This window comes from Eptatretus burgeri, chromosome 9, assembly GCF_056783735.1.
Source record: "Eptatretus burgeri isolate ZD-2024b chromosome 9, Ebu_testis_v1, whole genome shotgun sequence".
In the NCBI taxonomy this organism is placed as follows: domain Eukaryota; kingdom Metazoa; phylum Chordata; class Myxini; order Myxiniformes; family Myxinidae; genus Eptatretus; species Eptatretus burgeri.
The window spans coordinates 64,404,552-64,428,355 of NC_140969.1; the positions used below are offsets into that span (position 1 = coordinate 64,404,552).

The following is a 23,804-nucleotide window of genomic DNA, read 5'->3' on the forward strand; positions in this document are numbered from 1 at the left end:
CACCACTCAAACACGGGGTCGCTTCCACACACGTGCCGCACTCACACCTTGCACCACACACACAGGGACAACCACACTGGGGATTTGTGTCCCCACAAGGGTCTCCGGGGCCTCTATACCCCCCAAGCTCTCCGTGCACCTGTCCACAGCACCCGTCCCCTCAACCTCGCAAAGCACGACCGAACCCACCTGGTCGTGACTCGCCTCAAGGGGGCATACTCCCTTCCCTCGTTCCTGGAGGAGGCCATCCAGGTGCTCGCACTGGGTCCCTACACGCTCCGCGAGCTCACCCCCATTATCCTCCACTACCTCCGTGTGTGTGTGCGCGTCACTTACCCCGTCTTCATTGTGTTGTCTCTCCTCTATTTTTTCTGTCTCCCGTGTCTCTACCAGCTCTTCACCCTTTACCTCCCTTGTCTCAACTATTATTATTTCCTTTGTCGTCACCTCGTGTCTCGTCTCACACGTTTTGGTCTCCCCATTTAATTTTTCCCTTTCGGTCATCGTCACGACCCTCGCCCAACACGCCCCCCGAATTATTTTTTCACCCGCCTCCACCGCGGGCCTGTCAGCCGTTGCACCCCCTCCCAGCTCGTTTGCTCCCACACGTGGAGTCGCCATTCTTATCTCCCCGGTCACGGCCTTCATGCCCGCCTGCAGGCTTCGGCCCATGTTCTGCGTCTCACCCCGCAGCTCTTTCATTTCTTCCTTCATGTTTGTTTCCATTCCGTTCATTTGTTGTGTATTCGCATCCAATTTTTGTGTATTCGCATCCATCTTTTCGTTCATTTGTTGTGTATTCGCATCCATCTTTTCGTTCATTTGTTGTGTATTCGCATCCATCTTTTCATCCATTTTTTGTGTATTCGCATCCATTCTCGCTGTCATTGCCGCCAGCATGGCGCATAGCTGGGCCATGTCGGATGCACTCAGCTGAGCCGTTTCGGCAAGGGTTGGGGAAGGGTTTTGGTGGAGAGGGGGGGGGGAGGTGTCATACACCGCGGCCGCTGCCGCACCCATTTCGGGCTCTGGGTTCAGTTGGGCGAGTTCGTTTTCCTGTACGGGCATTCCATCCTGGGCCATGGATCCTACACATTCTACATCCATTTCTAATACCCCCGGCTCCCGCTCGCCTTGAGACGCCATCTTGCTTCTCTTAAAGGGTTAATTTCGCTCGCTCGTAATTTGGAGGGAATCGGGGGTCGCTTCTCTCACCCCTGGACCGATTCCCGTGAATTTAGCTGGAGACAGGAGAGCCCGTTTTCCTGTTCTCCGATACCAGTGCCGCGAGGAGGGCGATGGATTTGTATCCCACTCCTGACACCAGTGTTACGGATTCGCGCCCGCCGGCGTGCTGACGGCCACGTAACTCGAATCGCGGCACGTCGCCCACCGGACGGACAATCCAGTCGTGACCCTCTCAGACTAACGCCGGGAACCAGTCACGGGTGGACCTTTCGGTCTCACCGCGATCGAGCCAATCAGCCCCCCGCGTGGGATAGGGTTGCTCGCCAAATTCGACCTACCTAAGTACCCACACGGAGGGTAGACCGGGCGGTCGCACCTCACCGCAGGTCGACTTCGGACACGGGCCGCTTAAGCGACCCGTTCCGTACTATCGGGATAACCGAGCGGTGTTATTCGTCGACCTCGACGGTTCGATTAATTATCGGGCGTATTCAGCCCACTACCAACCCTTTACGTGAAGCAAGATGAGGATTCAATGAAAGAAATGACGAAGCGAAGCGGGAAACAGTTCAACACAAAGCACATTTATTCGCGATGAACGGAAAGCGCACATATACAATTCCACCAAAAGCACATAGAAAAGAAGAGAAACACAATGCAATTTTTACACAAAAAGCAAATGCGACAATGCAGATCTAATACCGATTACGCGAGCACACGGCAACACTTATACAATTTTACTTCACAGACGGCGCCGACAACACATACCCAAAACCAAGAAAAAGAACACCCTCAAAGATGAGGCGGGCCTGAGGCCGAGACCGGGTCGGGCCTACCCGTCTGGTGATGAGACGCGGAGCGGCGATGGTGCCTCAACTCCGCGGGCCTCGCGGGCAGTGTCTGGTAGGGGGTGGGAAAGGGGCCCCCTTGGTCGCACTATCTCAGCGCGGGGGGAAACAGGAGGGGGTTGCTGATGCTCGGGGTATAGAGGATTTCCACTCTGCCTCGAGTCCCGCGACGAGCGTCTCCACCTCGGCCAGGTCGCGCCGTCGGCCTCCCTGGTGTGCAGCTCCCTGCACGACGCGAGCACCCCCTCGTCTGCCCTCGCCGCCTCTCCACAGCTCCGTCCCCTCCGCTCCGACTCCAACGCACACGACGACGACCAACTCCTTCTTGCTTCTTCTTCCCAACTCCACCGCCCGCGAAGTCTTAACTCTCTATTTTACTTGACTGACGAACGCGGTCGCTTATATAAGCCCCGTGGCTTCGCTCTCTCATCTTTGACCCCCTCCCTTCGACCTTTCACCTCGCTCCCCATTGACCCGAGAAAAAGTGGGCGTGAATGCTTTTTGATCCATAAATTTGCATATAGCGATCGCCCTCCAACGCCCTGGAGGCGGGGCCAAATCGCCCCTCGCTCACCGATTGGACGGAACAAAAGTGGGCGTGTGTCGTTTTTGATCCGTTTTTGAAGTGGAAAATCCGTGGTTTTGTACACGCTGTTCGGCGCGCGCCCTGCACGAGTCCAACACCGGTACCCACAAGCGGCGCAAGAACGGTGGCGATGCGACGGTTGCGAGGTGTGACGTGAAGCGGCGCCGCGGTGGGTGGTTGATGTTGTGGTTGGTGGTGGTAACAATGGCGGTTGGTCCAAAATAAAGATAGTAAAAGAAAAACGGCTATCCTGAAGAGTCGCAGCACACATAAATGACATGTATTCCCACTAGACAACGGGTTTGGGCCTAACTACACATATACTTACCGAGATATCTCACCTAAGGGACCTGAATGGTGGTTTGCGAATTTGGTAACCACAACAATATATATATATATATATATATATATATATATATATATATATATATATATATATATATATATATATATATATACATATATATATATATATATATATATATATATATATATATATATATATATATATATATATTTCCGAGTTTGTGGTTTCGTGTCGCGCTATCTTCAACTTTCTTCTGTGCTCGATTAACGTGATATTCGGCTTACATTATCTCAAAGACCATATGAGGTGCATGGTACAAAAAAAGTAAATAAAATGGTTCTGAAACAGTGAAATCATATTACACTTACTGCATTAAAGTAAAATTACTACTGATACTCTGCATCAGTTCCTTTCTCAAACGCACCCACCCCAACATGTCGCGCAGAGCGCGGGTTATGCTCGTGTATACATACATACATACATACATACATTTTCTACTCGAGTGATGCTTCCTGGCAGGGCGTTACATCACAGAGTTAGCTGTGGCTCAGATTAATATGAAACTGGGTATCTCATCGGCTAGAATGAGTTGGTGGACGTTAACTATATCAGTGTCTTTTGTGAAGAGTGGGTGAATTATCTCCATCACCCTGAACAAATTACAAATTCCTGCCGAAACCCCTTCAGTCGAACGTCGGCCCTGGTCAACCGGTTCGTGAAATACTTGAGCCAAAAACTTTACCTGGCCGAGTCCACAAGAATGTGGGAGTCATCGGAGCTGTGAGAGAAGTCGTAGTAAGTAGTACTGGTTGTTGTTTTATTTATTTTTATGCAGTCTGTAGCTGCTTGGCTGAATCATTTTCTGGAGGCATGGCTGTGCCGCTGATGCAGTGCCCCCTGTTCCCAGTAAGCTGGTACTCATTTTACCGACCTCGGAAGAATGACTGGCTCAGTCAACCCACCTGGTGTTAATTCAATGATACAGGGCTTGAACTCAAGGCCCCTGAGGTGTTAAGCCAGCCACCTTAACCATATTAACCATAAGCCAACAGCAGGTGTTGTTGTTGTAGTAGTAGTAGTAGTAGTAGTAGTAGTAGTAGTAGTAGTAGTAGTAGTAGTAGTAGTAGTAGTAGTAGTAGTAGTAGTAGTAGTAAAAAAATATTGTTAAATCTAGCAGACTAACCAATTCCTCAGCTTTATCAACAGAAATATTTGCAATTGGAACGATGCAGGAATGGATAATTCATTTTTTATTAAAGGAGTGTAGTTTTCTTTTCCAAGTCATTGTCAGCTGGAGATGCTTTGGAATCCTAGATGTGCTCCATGAAGACATGATGTCATTCTTCAGGTATTAAACTTTTGTAAATCAGATTGGCACAATCACTTTCCTGGCTACGCGAGTTCTCGATCACAATCTGAACAAATTCAAAATTCCTTCCCTGACTGCTGGGAAGGCAATGGCAAACCACCCACAATAACCGTTGCTTTGAGATGATGATGATGATGATGATGATGATGATGATGATGATGATGATGATGATGATGAGTCATTTTGTGTTTGTTTGTTTTTTTGAGAGTGAGATTAATCAAGGGGACAACATGTCATGTCCTAACATTGTAAATCTCACCTGGTGTCGATGACCTACTGTGATCTTATCTTACAGTTCGGACAAATCGAGATCGGTTGCCATGTAAGTACTGCAGGATTTCCTCGGCAGACTGGATTACAAGTGTGATCTTCCACCGTGTAAAGCCATTATTGTATTAGATTTATGAAACAAACCGGCACTGTCAGTACCAGCGTCTTAGCATTAGTTACCCTAAGCCAGTACCTTCAAGTTGTTATGTGGGCGTGGGTACCGATGGAACCCCAGGGCTCAAAAAGCGTTATTAATTCAAAAAAATCAAGAACAACATAAGACACATTTCCCCTCCCTCCTCAACATAAACCTACCACTCGGGTTATTCTCGTTTTACTCCCCCCCCCACCCCCCACACATACACCACAACCCCCATCATCCTCCATCCTCACTTTTCCTCCTCCCTTGGTTCCACACCCATAAACCTTCCACTTCCCTCCCTTTCTCTCATATTTCATCTTCCGCCTCTTCCCTTTCTACCTGTGCCCGTGCAAGTGTGATCACATTGACTCCGCCCTGTCCAATCCGTGCCGCCGCACCCGCACCCAGTGCGCGCTCGCTCTGTTCTCGTGGGCTGGTGTCGATCCGGTGTACCTGCGCAATGGGCGCCGCGTTGCTGTTCTTCATTCTCGTCCTCGGATGCATGTTTGCGATACAGGTGAGCCGCGCGGTCACTCTTAATGCTCCTCACCTTTGCACCATACTGGTCACAATCGATAATGATTACCAAATCCACTCCATGTATGTTAATATTTCCATTATCAGGAGAGAAATGGTGAGTTGTTGTTTTTTTTTTTCTTTTTTTCTTTCTGAAAACCAGAAACAAGTTGACTATTATTTTTGTTTCGTTCAGCACAAGACAAAGTTTTCAATTCATTATAATTGCAGGTATGTTAGGGGGTGGGAAATAAATAAATAAAATTCATTCGTTGAGAACACCAGTATCGAATGTATGATAGGTATCACATGCCGTACTGTGAATCTGCTTGTCCAGGTACAGTAGGTGTATCTTTCTGGATTTTTGGTAAACATGAATAAATAAATAAATAAAGAACACGTTATTGAAGAACTACCCTCATCGCCTAGCAGCCCACCTCATATCATGTATCAAAGAACAGAGGAATTTAAACTTTTTTAAAATAAATAAAAGTAAACATCGCTTAAAAGTTTGAGTGTAAATGCTTGTTTGAATACACATTATTGTTCTGTCTTGGTGTGGCCTTCTTCTTCTTCTTCTTCTCCTCCTTCTTCTTCTTCTTCTTCAGGGCACGGCTGTGCCGCTGATGCAGTCCGCTCTGGAAGTCAGGGCAGGAATTTGGAATTTGGCAAGGATGGTGGCGATAGGTCGTCTATTCTTCACAAATGACACCGTGAGATATTTGACATTCAATAACTGCTGTCAACAAGCAGGATACCACGTTAAACATCTATCCGAGGGACGGCACACACACATTGATGAATCACCCTGCCTTTGGAACAGCAGGATGACAGTTTATAGCTGGGTCGAGATTCAAACCCAGGTTAGACAGCTTGGCTAGACAGCTTGGAGGTGATTGCATGTACCTCTAGGTCTAGGCCATTCTGCCAGCTCAGTGTGGCCTTAAGAACATGATAACATACTTTGAAATTAGTTGCATGAATTAATGCTTCTTTACCTTTCACATGTGGTTTGACCCTTACCTGTCTCATCTTTTGATTTCTTCCAAGATCGAGGCTCATGGGATGGCAAGGTTGAACTGACAGTTGGATAGCGGGGCAATGATTGGGCACAACCAGTAAGGCAATTAATGGATATGAAAAGAAGAGAGAGGGAGGGCAGGAAACACTGAAATCAGTAAGTAAGAGGGTTGAGTTAATGGGGGCAATATAGAACATGGATCAGGATAGAGGATAATATGCGGTGGTGCACTACCTGCCTGAACCCTGAGAAGGAAGATTTGGGAAGAACACCCTCTGGAAGGAAGTTGCACAGATGTGAGAAGCGAGGAACGAATGAGTTGACGTGTACAGTCAACCTGGATTTTGGAAGTTTAATTGGGAAGGGGTTACTGGAAGAACGCTTGCATCCTGGAGTTTCTGGGGAATGTCGAAGGACTGTGCGAGTAGAGGGAACAATATTGGAGAAGTGGTGCTTAAAAAGAGACCATCGACCTGCCTGCGATGTCAAAGCAACATATCTTGTGCTTCTGCCACATCGTGGGAGAGTCAAATCATTTTGAAAGCTTTACATTGCACAGAATCCAGGAAAGACAGATGTGCTGCCGGGTCGCCAGCTGATAGTAGAGAACAGTACTCCATTTGGCTATGGACAAAGACCTTCTAGACTATGAGTAGCTTTGATTTTCCAAGGAAAGACTTGGATTGATGGAGGATGCCTAGTCTGTGGCTGGCTTTGAATGTCAGCTTTGTTCTGTGGTTGGTCCAAAAGAGGTCATGGCTGATACTGAGACCTAGAAGCTTAAGAGACAGAATCTATTCCAGTGGCTGACCATGGAAATGGATAGATGGGTGAGTTTGACAATCATTCCAGAGCAACAGTGTGAGATGGTGAGATTATCGATGATTGAAGGACATTGTTCCATTTATCAGACCAGCATAGAATCAATTCCAGATCTTCAGAAAGTGATGCAGCTGCAGACTTTCTTTCAGTGAAATGGATGACTGTATGATGTAATGTGGATTTGTGAGAGGTCATTTATGTAGATGAGGAACAAGACTGGCCCTAAGACACTGCCTTGGGGAACTCTAGTCTCTACTGAGGGAGGGAAGGAGAGAGTTCCATTGATAGCAACATGTTGACTGCATGAGTGGAGAAAGTGAGAATGCCACGAATGAAGTCAATCCTGGAAGCCACAGGCCGAGAGCTTGGCTCTCGTCACGTTGGAGTTAGGTCCGAGCCGAGAGCAAAAGCAGGATGCCAAACTGTGTTGAATATCCGAGGTATGTCCAGAGAAATGGTCCTCACCTCCTGATTGAAATTTAGGACCTCCAACCATTGCTAAGAGAAGACCAGAAGTGTGTCCAGAGTTGAGTGACTGGGATGGAATCCAGACTGATGTTCAGAAATCAGGTTGCTTGAAAACAGGAAAGACTTGACATCAGCAGCAATGAAGGATTCCATGGCACGACTCTAATTTGAAGTAAGCTCAAATATCTGCAGTTGATAGGATCTGTTTTTGCACACGTCTTGTGAGAGTGGTTTCTGCTGACTTCCAGGCCAATGGGAGGCGGCAGATGGGTATTCAACACAGTCCGGCATCCTGCTTTGCTAGCCAAGCTTTCTACCTGTGGCATATAAGGCAGACTTCATTCCTGGATTAAATATGGTAGCCATAGCAGAAGCAAGAATGGCAGAACATGATGTGAGGATGTGGGCACTGATGCCAACTGGGCCTGTCAATGACTCACGGTCAAGGCCAGAGAGAACTTTCACTACTTTCAGTTGCTTTGGCTCATTTTGCAGGAATTATTTTCCTTAATGGTCTCAATAATTTTAAGTTACTCACAAAACACTCGAGTGAAAACTAGTGAAGTTCAATCAATTTGAGATTTAATTGTTGTTGTCGAGGATCTAACTTGACAAGTTGGCCACAGAAAAATTTATATTGGGTATAATGCAGGATGTGTGGTGCACATATCTTGTAATTTGGGGGAGAATAGAGGGTGGGGCAGGGTACTTTAGGCTTCTCAAAAGCTATGAGGCCTGCATTATCTTTTGCTAATATTTGGGGTTTATATTGTTACGGTTGTGGAAATTCACAGAACACCATTCAGGTTTCCCAGAGATCAGTTATGTCGATAAGTGTGTGTTCAGATTAGATTTCCCCACCAATGTCTTAAGGGCAATTATTCGTTTAACCGGGCTGTGATCTTTGAGTCAGCCATTATTCTTTTGATATCTTTATTTTGGAACAACGGCATCTCAACAACCACAACAGCATCTCCTCACCACCTTCTCCAAAACGCCAACCACACCACTACTTCAACAACCACATCCACATCTCAACAACCACCTTCTCCACAAACCGCCAACATCCCCACAGACAATGGCCTCCCCAACGAATAACATCTCCGCCAACCAACACGATGAATTCTCAACAAATAAAGAAAACTAAAGCAACGGTAAAAAATACCCGATTCACCGAAGAAAAACAACACTTCTTGGAATTTTCCCTCAGAACTGGTAAACAGAAGTGACGGTTGAACCAACAACCACAGAGCCATGCCGGGCTCTGCTGGAATTTATCCCCGCACGCCGGGAAGGGAGGGCGAAGCACTGTGGCGATAAAAAGGGTGCGTTGAGACTCCGACGAGCAGTTGAGTTGAGTTGAGTACAAGTGGAGCTCTGGAGACAAGTGGAGCTCTGGAGACAAGTGGAGCTCTGGAGGAGTTGAGTTGAGGTGGGGAGAGGAGACACCGACCAGCAGTGGAGGAGAGGAGTCGCCAGCAGTTGAGTCTGGAGTCTGGAGTCGGAGAAAGCAGTGAGGAGGGAGTTGGCAGCTGGCGGTTTGCGAGTGAGTGAGAGAGTCTCTCTCCTTGCTCTCTCTCTCTCTCTCTCTCTCTCTCTCTCTCTCTCTCTCTCTCTCTCTCTCTCTCTCTCTCTCTCTCTCTCTCTCTCTCTCTCTCTCTCTCTCTCTCTCTCTCTCTCTCCTTGGTCGACGGAGGCACCGGTGGAGTCCAGTCGGGTGGTGACGAAACATCGAGGGTCGCTCAGCAAGTCACCACGAGGGTGGCAGGTAACCAGCACGGTCTCACGGAGCTCCTTCTGTCTCCAAAGCTCCGCGAACATTAAAGGCCTACGGGTCCTGTTCTGCCCTTTCCTTTCCTGGGGTTTTCTTTCTATGAAAGTTGTGGTGCCGTGTCCGTTAAGTAGAATTGTGGTTCAGAGATTGTGTACATAATAAATAGATACGGCTGTAGGTCTTTGTTTGCTCGTGTCTTGTCCCTACCCCCATTCATTGCATACGTGCTTGTATATCTGCATTGCTTCATTGACTGCATACGTGACAAATAAATGTCATTGTTTGAATGTTCACCTGCTCGTTGCGTCCCCTTCCTCCATTGAGCTGCTGTAATTACGTACAGAATATTAGCTGGCTTTTAAATAGCCGATAAAGTAATCGGATCCGACGGGGCTTGGCGATATACAACCACTCGGCAAATCGCAAACTGCGCGAACTGCGTACAGCGGCTCGTATCCATACGGGTCCCGTCGAGGTGTAAATCCTGGCATTTCTGTCTGCGCACATACTTAGGTAAATCGTCAATTCGGCGATCGGACCCTGTAGCACGGGTAGAGTATTGACAAGGTTGTGGTGTGCTTAAAAGCACACCCGTAGCTGGATTTCTGCGTTGATCCGGAAAGCTATGACAGGATTGCCCGTCCGGTGGGTGCGCGGCCGCGATTAGCTAAAAGCAGTCGCTCGCACGCCGGCGTGGTGGAGATCCACAACAATATATTTATTTTAAAGTTCTCTAATGCTGCAGATGGCATCAGCAGTAAGGCTGGAAAATGAAGCATGTGGCGGAAAATTTAGTTGATTTTGCTGAATAGGCCAGGAAATGGCAGATAGAGTTTAATGTACGGTAACTCAGCATAAGCTATTTTTATTTCAGCTAGGAAATGCATGTTTTACCGAAATTAGACTTAATTTTGTCTGCTGGTTGCGTCGTTACAGAAGTGCAGCTGTGCTGTTGGGGTTGGCGTTCGGATTAGACTTGGTAGAAGTGTAGTGTCATCACCATCTGCTTTAAAGTTAATAGTCATGGTCATTTTCAGGCTTGTAACAATTGTAACTACAGTATTGTTAAAAGGTATTACTTTTGCATCGCAGTGGCTGTCACTCAAGCATATTGAAATTTTTCCTTTAAAAGCTTAAATCAGTGTTATTTTGAACAGCCCTTTCTACTTATTGTGAATTTTGTTCAAATTTATTGTTGCATTCCCTTCCCATGTCATATCTACTACCCTCACAGTTTCTCACAAACAATAGTGCCTGAAGCAAGTGGGAGGGCTTTTGCGTGTATTACACGTACGAAGGACAAGGACATTAAACCAGCATAGTGCTTGGTGATTTGAACCTGAAGTCACAACAGCACGAGGCAAATCATCAACCAAAACAACAAAGGCTCCATAAAATCCCATTTCTGGCCGCAGCCCTCCTTTTAATTGTAATTTAAATTTTATACGAGAAAATACCACCCATCGCTTCACGCTGGTAACACCAATAGTACTGCAGATATGTAAATAAATTGTGCCATTGATAGATGATAGGATCATGAAATTTGACACAGTTAGAATATACCTTAATGAAAAATTTTGGCCATCGGGCCATCGCAGATTTACCCTGAAACAAAAGTGGCGGCCATTTTCCAAGATGGCCACCATCGGCTGTTATCGTACCTCTGATATGGCAGATGAAGTCTATTGTAGGGGAAGGAGATCTGACTTTGTGGATTATTTACCTCATAATCAGTAGTTTATCTAACTAACAATGGTAGATAATGCCAAGTAATCATTTTTCGGGAGTCATAAAGGAACACTTTTGTTATTTTAAGTGGGGGCAACTTCATCAAAACTTACTGGAGCAATTGCCTTTCAGTTCAATACAACTGTCAGCAGGTAACGTGTGAGCACACATTAATCTACTGAAGGAACGTGCTATGTTTCAGATTTTACAGCTCAATGTGACCTAATTCATGTCCCATCAGTCTTGTGACCATTGTAACTTGTCAGTCAATGCAAATTTCACTGCAGGGACAAAGAGCAGTGCACTGCACAACAGCGTTCTCACACTGATGTTCAGAAATCTGCACTTGCAGTGTCCTCTGCAGCCCTTCTTGCAGCCACAACGGATGAGTTCCCGAAAAGCTTGGCTTCTTGTAGGGTTGTCCAGCATATTTCCCAGCCACCCTCGTCCTTCTTGTTCCACCCCCATTCACGATGGAGATGGAATTTCTGGAACCACGATCATCATGATGTGCTGGATGAGTACAGCCTTTGTACCTGTGTAGGAGGCAGACAATCAATTGCTTTGCCTTTCTGAGTGAACATATGCTTCCTTGCCTCATTGACACACTCCTGGCACCTGGTACGGTCGTATAGCAGGACCACAAATCGCTCCAGTGGCCCCAGTCATTCTCTCTATGGATTGTGGGCTTGGCCAAGCAATGAAGGCGCAGAATGCTGGAGTGACATCTCCATATGTGTTCCAGGTGTCCCATGCAGTCCTCTTGCCCCTGCCTCCAAAACAGGACACTGTGTCGCACCCAGTTTTAAGATGAATTATCTTCTTTTTTGATTAACTATCTCAGCATAAGATAAATGTTTTTTGTTGCAGTGTGTATTGTTTTGTGTCTCATTTGCAAAGAAAGTCAGGTCAGGTCAGGTATGGGAGCATGCGCCAGAGCAGCGCGTCACTGCATTCACTTTCCGCCAGTACTCCAGGGGCCTCCGTCTGGCAATCCCCCAGGCAGATGCAAAGAAAGTGAAGGTAATTTATTATAGGAAATCTATTACTTCAACCTTACCCATGTTCCTTCTGCATGGCTTGTGGTATGTGCTGACAGTCTGTTTTGTTTGGACCCTTTTACTTCAGCACATGTGGATCTTGTCTGACAAGAGCAGCAGGAGGGATACAAGTATAGGTCTCGGGCAGGTGTGTAGTTCCCTTGGTAGCAGTATCACCTTGCATTGTAACAGCCTGATCAACTCCACTGATGTTGTTGACTGGGTGTTGAAACAGGGATATACCAGTTCCATGGATTGAGTCATGCACACCAGTAGAGCTGGGGTTAGTGTCAATGTTGCGAAATACTGAGAGCTGGTTGGGGCTTTGCTTAGGCACTCGACTGTACTTTGATCTTTTGTCCATTCAGCACCATAGCAACTTGTGTCAAGAGAGAAACTGGCACAGAAACTTCCTGACACTTGCTTCCAAATGAACCACTGAACTGGTTTTTCATTTTGAACATGTCTCTCCTCACTATATTAGCAGCGAGCTGGCAAGATGAAGAGCGTCATTGTCAGTATCATGCTCGCATGCCTTGCTCAATGTGGATCCAACATCTTCATTGGAAATGAGGACAACATCTCAGCCTCGCTTGTGACTTCCATGTCCAGAAAGTAACCAAATATTCTGTCTTTGAGCTTGGTGGAGTGGATGTGTCCTATTGCATCAGTCCCACGTTGTTTCAGTCTGGTGCTGTACAGATTCACCAGGTCTGTGAGTTTGAAGACTAGTGCAACTAGTTTGTCCATGGGGGCATCTTCAATCTAAGGTACCATTTCAGCAAATGCAATGCCATGATTCACTGTGTCAATATCAGACTCTTCAGGTGCTTTTGTTTCTCGTGTCTGTTGTATAAAGAGATGAGGCACTGCACATGGTACTGGGCCTTTTGTGCAATTAGGTCTCCTGCACTAAATTTGACAAGTATAGTGGTTTGTCGTGCGATTTGGGGGCACATTGTCGGACATGGACATCAACCCTGAACATGGATGCTTTGCACAAGGGCCCTCCAGCTGGTGCAAGTTTGCCACAGAAGAAACATGTTTCAATGGAAGTACTTGTCTCTCTCACACTCTGACAGGTGAACCTCTTTGAGCCATCTGCATCATCTTCTCTGGGTCTCTTCCTCTTCTCTGCATGCTGTAGTTTGTTTCTGTTAAACTCAAGTCTACATGAGTCATGCCACTTGGCTTTTTGCTGCTGCAGTGTTGCCTCAATTCCCTCGCCGTCATCAAGGCGTGATGGATTTATTGTTCTTGCCAAACAACCAATCCTACTGAAACCCACAAGAAGGTCAGCAATTGTCTTCAGCCTGCTCCCTGCGTGTCATGGCTGGACTCAGCTGTACAGCGAAGCACCTCTGATGCGTCGTACTGACACAGAGCACACTTGCTCCAGTCTGTTGTCACATTGTCTTGATGTTCCAGACTGTAGAGGATCCACCACCTAGTAAATTTTGGCCATCATCACACTGCTACACCTGAAAGCAGAGATAGGGACATGTTGCTGCAGTTTTTCTTATCTTTATTCTCTTAATCAAACACACACACGCACACACACACACACACACACACACACACACACACACACACACACACACACACGCAAAAACAGAAATAACAAAATCACATAAATTCTGATCCACACAACATCACTGCAAGTGCAAAAATCATAGACACAATGTTCATAAGTTTGGTGGCCATTTTGGAAAATGTCTGCCATTACTGTCACAGGACATCTGTGATGGCCCTACAGCCAAAACCTTCCCAAGGACAGGGCTCACTATGTGCCATATTTCATGTTCTATCATCAGAGGCACAATTCCACCAAATATTTTACATATCCGCGGCACGATAAAATAAGGGGGAGAGGAGGGAAAGAGTGAGGAGGGGCGAGAGTGAGGAAGGGGGGAGAGTGATGCCTCACGACGTGTTGCTATGCACTGTGAGGGAGGAGTGCAAGGAGGGGGGTGGAAACGAAAGAAAGAGAGAGGGAGGGGGAAGAGTGCTGCACTTTATTATGAGGGGGGGGTGAGGAATGGATAGGGAGAGTGTGAGAGAGGTGGGGGGAGGTGAGAAAAGAGAGAGAAAGGTGAGGGGGGAGAGGAGTTAGCAAACATCGTGTTATGTTCTGTTTTATGACCACACACACACACACACACACACACACACATGCAGATATAGTATCTATATACAGGCACTTCCCTATTTATGTCATCGATGCGCTCCTGGAAAACATAGTTTAAATCGAAATCATGTAAATCGAACTTCAAAATCCCATTTATTTTGAAATGTATTAAATGGGGAATGTGTTCCTGACAGAAAAAAAAATTGAGTGCAAATTTTTCAGAGTAAATTAATTAAAATATTATTACAATAAGATACTATACATAGGTGGCTTGTTGTCTTCTTTTTTACTGTGCAGCACAATGCTGAAAGTAGCATCGTTGACCGAGGTTGTGGCATTGCTGCTGATGCAGTGCTCCTGTAGGTTAGAGCAGGAATTTGGAATTTGGCCAGGATGCCAGGGATAGCTGCCTACTCTTCATGAAGGACTACACAAAGGGATATTTAATGTCCACAAACTAATTCTGGCAGATGTGACACCTGGTTTAACATTCATCTGAGGGACGGCACACACATTAATTAATCTCCCTGCGAAACACCATTTATCAATGACAGTTTATAGCTAGGTTGGGATTCGAACCCAGCATTGACAGCTGAGAGGGGAGTGTGCATACCTCTCGGCCATCCTACTGTGTTTCATTAATTCGAGGCCTTTCAACCTTCTGGAAGAAGCTAAAGAGAGTCTTTGGCATTGGTTTCTTCTTTCTTTCAGCAAACATTGCTTTGTAACCACTGAAAACATTTTCCAATTGTCTCTTGAACTCGTTCACTTATCCTATTGATTTACTCATGCTTATCCTCCCATTGTGTTAATCTTTCTTTTAATTTGATTTTACCTTCCTAACTCCCATAATTTCTCCATAGAGTACCCAGCCACAGTCACCACAACCTCTGCCCACGTCTCTCCAAACTTGTCCCACTGCTTAATTATTTTTGTTCAACTCAATGAAGTTACACTTTGGGCACATTCCTTAATCTTTTCTTCATTCAATATAATTGTCCAAACAGTAGAAAGAGTTAAGTTTAATGCTTTGGCAATTTCCCATTTTCTTGTGTAAATATGGAGAAGTCATATTTGCAAAGAATGTGAGCACAGCCTTGCTTATTTTTAAATTAATATGCTTTGTTATAAGAATCACAAATTATTTTTAATTTTCAGATTTCACTCCAGATTTAGACACTTCATTAATCCACGAGCTCCGATCCTCAAATCCGAAGACAGATTTTGATTATATACCCCAATTAGTCCGATATAGTCCATCATGGAAAATCGCATCATATAATTCATCAAATCATTCCAAGCTCCTAATTTGAAAACTATAGCACCGACACAAGCGATGTATGCAGTGATTCATAGGTATGAAGAACAGGCATTTGATGATATGAGTGAGGAAATTGATAAAAAAAAAAAAAAATTTGAGTCCTTTATCGTACAGAAACCGTTGCGGCTTGTTCCAAGTCAAAGCATTGTTGAGCAGGCTATGGTACTCACCATAGCCTGCTCACGCGCACTCACCTCTAAGTTGTCTAGCCTGGGTTTTGAATCCTGACCCACCCATAAACTGTCATCCTTGTGTTTCACAGACCGGGTGATTCATAAACATGTGTGCTCTCCCTTGCATGCACTCCATTATATGACCCTAAAAGATCATTGTTAAAAATTACGATAATTTTAATGGATTTTGAAACAGCCTGAAATCAAATTGTTGGCATATGTTCAGTCACAGGCAAATACATGATACCTTCTTCCCTTTCCTTCTTTTCCTGATCGATATAATTCTTTACATGACGTGGAATGTCCAATCGAAAATTGACGATCACATTTTGGAAAGTTTGTGGTGTACTTTTGGATGATTGTCCGACTAAAGAAATTGACTATTCTTTGTAGTTCCTATGATGTTTCGGAAAAATAAACTTGCATATAAAACAATTCAATCCACTACCTGACCAGGTAAAAACCATTAGTGTGCAACATTATGCAGTCAATTTCACCTCCAAAGAAGGTGAAGGCTGATGGTGATACTTGTCAGAAAGTAAAATAATGCAGCTTGACGTCAATACATATAATCTACCAAAACCGAAAGTACACTTTTTAAATCAAATATCATGGTTGCCAAACAAAAGGATAATTGATTTTATACTTGCAAGATATTCTAGCAATCGCATAAGGGAGTATCTATTTATTATGTGTAATGGTCATATAAACGGAGTGGAGGTGCTTAATTAAGAAGATTATAATTGAGATACAGAGATACCTTTCTCCTGACAAGGTGGAGAGCTTGCTTTCAAACCTCGAGTCAGATTCTGCAACCGGTCCAGACGGCATCAGCCCACGTGTCCTCAAAGCCTGCTCTTCTGCTCTTGCTCACCCTCTCTCTGTTCTATTCACCCTCTCATTTGCCCAAGGTCATCTGCCATTTGCATGGAAATCTGCTAACATCACTGCCCTGCATAAAAAAGGTGCAAAAACAGATCCCTATAACTACAGACCAATCAGCCTTCTCCCAATCATCAGCAAGGTTATGGAATCCATCATCGCCTCAGATATGAAATCCTTCCTCTTCTCCAATGGCTTGATTTCCAATCATCAATTTGGTTTCAGACCAGGTCACTCTACCCTGGATATGCTGCTTCTGCTCTCCCATCAATGGATGGAGGTACTCAATGCCAGACAGGAAATCCGAGCCGTATCCCTGGACATATCACGTGCTTTTGACACAGTCTGGCACCCTGCCCTACTCACCAAACTCTCTTCCCATGGTATTCAAGGCCATCTCCACTCATGGCTCGCAGACTTCCTCTCCTGTCGCAGTCAACGTGTGGCCCTAAATGGAGTTCTTTTATCCCCTCTTCCTGTCCAGGCTGGAGTTCCTCAAGGTAGCGTTCTGGGCCCTGTTCTTTTTCTGGTTTTCATCAATGATCTCTCGGACTCTCTGGAAAATCCTCTATTTCTCTTTGCCGACGACTCCACCCTCTGCCGTACCATCTGTCATCCCTCAGACCGGCAAGCAGCAGCTTCTTCGCTCACTGCAGATCTGGATAAAATCACAAACTGGTCCAACACGTGGAACATGTCTTTCAATCCAGACAAATCTCACACTCTCACTATGTCTCTTCGAAAGGACCGTTTACAAAACCCCCCCATCCACTTTCTCAACAATCCTCTGGAAGAAGTCTTTTCTTTCAAGCTTCTGGGTCTCACTATCTGCCATGACCTTTCCTGGGAAAGTCACATTTCCAACCTCGCCTCAAAAGCCAGTCGCCGACTGGGAATCCTCCGTCGTGCAAAGTCCTTCCTCGGCCTTCTTGAGCTCCTGACCACTTACAAAGCTTTTGTCCGTAGCCTGATGGAGTACTGCTCTCCCCTCTGGGCTGGTGCTCCTGCCTCCCACCTTTCTCGGCTTCACGCTGTCGAAACCAGGGCATTTAAGATCATCGGCATCTCCCGCAATGAAGCTGAGTCTTTGGGCCTCTCACTCAATCACCGCAGGTTGGTCGGTGGTCTTTCTGTCTTCTACCGACTCCTCTCCAGCCTTGTCCCCCCTGCTCTCTCTGCGATTTGTCCCCACCACATTTCCACAGGGCGCTCAAGGTCCGCCAACAACCCCCTTCTGGTAAAACTGCCAAAATCACGAATCACTGCTCATCTTCACTCTTTCATTCCTCTTTTTTCCCGCCTTTGGAATAAACTTCCTCACTCTATTCTTTCCCATTCTTCCCTCCAGGCTTTCAAAACAGCTGTTCACCACCACCTCTTATCTTCCCCCATCCATATCCTCGATCTTTTCTACCCCCGATAATCCACCCAAGCCTACTTCCTTCATTTCTCCTGCTTTCCTTCCTGAAATTCCCTGAAATGTCCATCTTCTTTTCGCCATGTTCCCCGTCCCATCCCCATCCCTCTCCCTTCCACAGTTCACCTAATGTGTCTGTTCCCCACTGTTTTGTCCCTTCCACTCCCGCCCCTCTTGTCTCATGCCTCTTTGCTGTGAGTTGTGTGTTAGCTCTCATGAGAGCCTCGACCAAGGTATACAAAAAAAAAAAAGTGGAAAGCTAGTGATGAGAATAGTAGGAAAGTGTGGGAAGAATAGGAGTGATGGGGCATGTTCTTTGCAAACCATCATGGAAGTGCGATACAGTTACTCTCGAATCTATGCTTGTGGACTTTTTGACACATTTTAACTAAATATTTTTAATGACTTGCTTGAATGAATGCTTTCCATAGGCATGATGCCATTTATGACGCACAAAGTAATATCTTTAGTTAGTACAGTTGTGATAGTTAACATGCCCGGTTTGAAGATTCTCAACGTCGAGTTAACTCCACCACTTAAAGTGGATGGAGGTCCTGTTTTCACCACTGTTGATCCGTCTGTCTGTGAGCAGGGTATCTCAAGAAGTTATGGATGGATTCAGACGAAATTGGTGGACATGTTGGGTGTGTGACAAGGACGAATTGATTTGATTTTGGTGAAGATCCGGATTCGGATGCGATAATTTTTTGAAGTGATTCTTCACCATTGAGAGATTGGGATAAACCGATATTTAGCACGATATCTCAAAAAAGTTGTGAACGGATTCGGACGAAACTTGGGGGGTGAGTTGGGTCAGTGACAAGAACAAGATGATTCGATTTTTGTTAGTCCAAATGTAGATCCGACCTACCAGTGGGATACAAAATGTAAACTGTTTAGCCTGGTGGAGGTATGTACTCTACCGGGTACCATTCTAGTGTTTTATTTAAATACAACTTCCCTTCCTGTTTTGATTTTCTTCTCACCATGTATACTGTTCCCATCTCCCTCATGTGGGCTGTTTAGGGTACACTGTTGGTGCGAAACAAACGAGATTGGGCACCACCCATGCCACGGGTAGATGAGAACATCACATCTACAAAGGAATACCCATTGTATGTCACCACTGTAAGTGTTGCAGGCACATTGTACAATGTATGACCATTTACATTTAACTGTTTCAGACATTTAGTCATAATCAGATATTCTTGTTCTTTTCTGTCTACATCTTCAAATCAAATGTCAAGTGCAATTCAGTTTCTTCTCTAATTTTTGTAGCTCTTCTTTTCCCTCAATCTACATTGTTTGCCCAACCTACATTGTTGCTAGACTGAGTAGCAGGGGCACTGCCGATGCTAATATTAAGATATTTCTCATGCCTGTCCACAGGTGGTAAACGATGAGGCTGTCCATCAGGAGTTGACATACAAAATCACTGGAGAAGGTGTTAATGAACTTAATCCAAAGAGTGGGACTTTCATGATCAATAAAGATGGCAGGATATATTTGAATCACATCGTCGACCGAGAAGTAAAGGAAGAGTATAAGGTATTTTACTGCACCTTATTTGATTTCTCTTACATTTACTTTCATGTGCATCTTTGACTGTATTTTCTTGTAATATAGTTTGTTGCCTTTCTTGCTATTCACGAACTGGTTGGACTATACTTTACAATACTATATATGCAAGACTATACAATATATATGTAAATATAAAGCTGTCACTGCTTGGATTCACCGTGCACTGCTGTTTGATTTGCTTTTCTTTCAATAAAATGTTTACCATACTCTTTATACCTTTTAAAATTAGATCTTATGACACCTTATTTGGTGTCAGAAAACCCCAACTAAACAAAATATTCGGCCAGTATATAGGTTGTATAGCCCACTTTAATTATAATACTGTACGTATGTTACACAATGCTTCGATTCTGGTAAAGCAACTATTTTCTTCTCATATATGGAGCACCTGGCTGCTCAGTTGCAATGTTAATGGTGTGTGTGGTGGTCGTATGGCAGCTTAGCTGCCAGGGTAGCTATAATTTCTTGAAGCGCGACTGTGTCGCTGATGCAGTGCCCCTCTACCAGTACACACACTGGAACTGGTACTCATTTCACCGACCTCAGAAGGATGACAGGCTGAGTCAACCTCCTGGTGTATTATTCAGCGGCCAACGGGGCTTGAACTCAGGACCCTAGGATCCCAAGCCACCACCCTAACCACTGAGCCAACACCAGGCTAATGTTAATGGTAATGCAGTGAGGTCAGAGATAGTGCCTCCTGCAGATTAGGGAAGAATTTAGAATTTGGTTGGTGTGTGGTGGTTATACAATGGCTTACTTTTTTTTAAGGTATCTCAAGATTTTTCTTGACATTCACAAACGAACGCTCATGGATGCCACCCACAACTGTATCGCATCCTCATTAAAGAGCAGGTTACTGTTGTATGCATTGCCCTGTCTGCATAACACCAAAATGACCATTTTTGAAGTCGGTTCAGGAATTCAACCCTGACTGGATAAATCAAAGATGAGTACACGACCACGGAGCTATCCTGACCTGGCTGCATTCGATATTTAATGAGAAAGGAATTTTTTTTTATAAACTTTGAACTGACTTTTGCAATGCACAGGTAAAACCTGACTTGCAAAAAATATATATATATATATATATATATATATATATATATATATATATATATATATATATATATATATATATATATATATATATATGTATGTATATGTATGTATATGTATATATATATATATATATATATATATATATATATATGTATGTATGTATATATATATGTATGTATGTATATATATATATATATATATATATGTATGTATGTATATATATATATATATATATATATATATATATATATATATATATATATATATATATATATATATATATATATATATATATATATATATATATATATATATATATAAGCCTGGTGTTTGTGCAGCGGCTTGGGATCCAAAAGGTCCTGAGTTCAAGACCCATTAGGCCACTGAATTAATACACCAGGGGGTTGACTCAGCCTGTCATCCTTCCGAGGTCGATGAAGTGAGTACCAGTGTACTGGGCCGGTGTATCCCCCAGTTAAAATAGGTGTACCATATCCCTGTGTCGTAAGAGGCGACCAGGGTTGCGTCAGGAAGGGCATCCGGCGTAAAACATGTGCCAAATCACTATGCGGATCATACGGATGATTCGCTGTGGCGACCCCTAACGGGAGCAGCCGAAAGAAGAACAAGAAGATATATATATATATATATATATATATATATATATATATATATATATATATATATATATATATATATATATATATATATATATAAATTTCTCTTCTTCTTCCTCTTCCAGCCTATCACAAAGATGATGTTTTATTAATTGCCATTGTGTAGAGAGTGGAAGTGGAAAAGGTAAATGCAAGTCAATGTGGTATTTTGTGTGGACAGATAGAGATACGTGCGTATGATAATCATGATCAACAAGTTGACGTTGCCAAGGATCTGAAAATCATCGTTGTGGACATTAATGATGAAAGCCCTGTGTTTGACCCAACGTCACTTCATGGCTCACTGGTCGAAGGCACCCCTGCAGGTATGGTGGTTTATCCCACAGCACTTTTTGGCACCGATGATTTAACCTGTTGTGTTCTCGATTCTTAAACAGCCACTTTAGTAACCATCTGTGAGTTGATTATGTCCAGCAGCACACCCTCGATTCCCAATTTCCTTGTGGTGAGTGCAGGAACGAGTGTGCTCCGCTTGAAGGCAACTGATGCAGACAAAGAGGACACCAACCATGTAAAACTTGTATACGAGTTTGTGAATAAACCTGATGAAAACATATTTGACATCAACAAAGAAACGGGCATTGTGACTACACGCTCCGTACAAGACCGAGAGGTAAAATAACACCACCAACAACAACAAAATAGCATGCTGGCAATGAAGCCATTGGTGTGCTTGAGAAAGTAGACAATTTGGGTTTGTCTGGGCCAGCTTGTTTTCATCTGACCTGATTCTTCATGATGCTGGAAATCGATGTTGAAATCCCATTTGCTGTACGATATGCATCATCTACCAATGTGATTGTAATTCACGTTCTCTCGATCGAGTGCAGTCTGTGGCTGCCGGATGCATCATTGGTTGGGACTCTGCTATGCCGCTGATGCAGTGTCCCCCTTACCAGTACACTGGTACTCATTTTGCCGACCTCGGAAGGATGACAGGCTGAGTCAACCTCCTGGTGTATTAATTCAGCGGCCCAACGGGGCTTGAACTCAGGACCCGAGGATACCAATCCGCCACCCTAACCACTAAGCCAACACCAGGCTTGTAATTCATGTCAAAGTTCAATGATGTGACCTTCTCGATTATATAATCACCCCACAATGCATTGGTGTGCATGTGCAGAACCCCTTAGCAACAGCGCCGATCCGGGCATAATATATCGTGCGATGCGTGCGAGGTAACAAAATCTATATGTCAGCCTACACGTACTGTATCAATTAGTCTTCGAGATCTTTCTTCAACACCATGATTTATCATCTATTTCGTTTGCTCACTGAACTCGTATACACATCAAATGTTGGGTGCAAATTGTACGAGAATGGTCGCGCAGTCCCCATGGATGGAGTGATATAGAATGTAGCTGAGAACTGCTGAAAATAACGGAAAAAAATAACCTTCACAGGCCCTTAAGTGATCAGCTCTTGTATTGAAAAACAAATGTTGATGTGGGAGCCCCCCCCCCCCCACACACACGCACACACTCCCTCCACCCCCCAAAAAATCAGGAGTACACCCGGCCTGCATTAATTGGAAAAGTTACCACATACATGATAAAACTAATATGGCTAATTTTTTTGTGATTTGTGGGCTTCTCCAAATCAACTTCTTCTTCAGCCCCTGACAAGTCATGGAAATACAATGACGATCCATCCGCATCACCGTCGCATGACAGTGATCCGCCACTGGCATTGAGTGACTCTGCTGGCAGCAAAGCATTCTAAAAGCTCACTGGTTATTCAGAAAGTTGACCAGATACTTGCACTATTTATTTCGTGGCTTGAAGTTTATTAAGAGTACATTTAACTTGCAGTGCCATTATGTAGAGAGTGGAAGTGGAAAAGGTAAATGCAAGTCAATGTGGTATTTTGTGTGGACAGATAAAGATACGTGCATATGGTAATCATGATCAACAAGTTAACGTTTTAACTACAAAACGGTGGTTTTATACCAGTGAGACTCCAATCATTCCATGGGAATAGTTCAGGTTTTTGGTGCTTCAAGACGGAGTGTGACACTCTCGTTTTAACGACGCAAATTGTGTTAATAAGACGATTTGTTTATGCTCTAGCAACAGCAGGTTCATTCTGATCATCAGAAGTGAGTCGATGAAAGGGACCGCACAGCACTTGAGTGAAAGGCATCGATGGGTGTTCCCAAGACATTACGAAAGTCCCATATTGAGTAGGGTAAGATTGTGCCCTCCTCTCCTACGCACAAAGGAAGAAGGCTTCTTCTTCCAGCCACCCATCATTGTGGGAGAGACAGGCCCTAGACCATCCCTGGGCCATAATTAGATGATGATTGAGTTTCTGATTAGTCCACCGTAGCTGGGGCAGTGAGTACACCTCTGGGCCTTGATTGGTGGATCCACTTATGGGGAGACAACTCTGCGGACATTGAATGGTTGGCCTCTGGGGGTGGGGGAGGGGGGACAGAGACATACAGCAGGACAGGAGTCAGGGAAAGGTTTCATGGTCCCACAC

At 44.5% G+C, this 23,804-nt stretch overlaps 1 protein-coding gene across 1 annotated transcript in view; it reads left to right on the forward strand.

Moving 5' to 3' along the window:
- Window positions 1-4,969: 4,969 nt before the first annotated feature.
- The window catches only part of LOC147020223 (cadherin-13-like), a 68,747-nt gene continuing 49,912 nt past the window's right edge, over window positions 4,970-23,804 (forward strand). Inside the window, exons 1-5 of the mRNA XM_085895399.1 lie at window positions 4,970-5,227; window positions 19,027-19,128; window positions 19,390-19,548; window positions 21,481-21,625; window positions 21,776-21,933. Coding sequence (XP_085751525.1) covers window positions 5,171-5,227; window positions 19,027-19,128; window positions 19,390-19,548; window positions 21,481-21,625; window positions 21,776-21,933 — 621 coding nt within the window. The 5' untranslated portion in view covers window positions 4,970-5,170. The remainder of the gene's footprint in view (window positions 5,228-19,026; window positions 19,129-19,389; window positions 19,549-21,480; window positions 21,626-21,775; window positions 21,934-23,804) is intronic.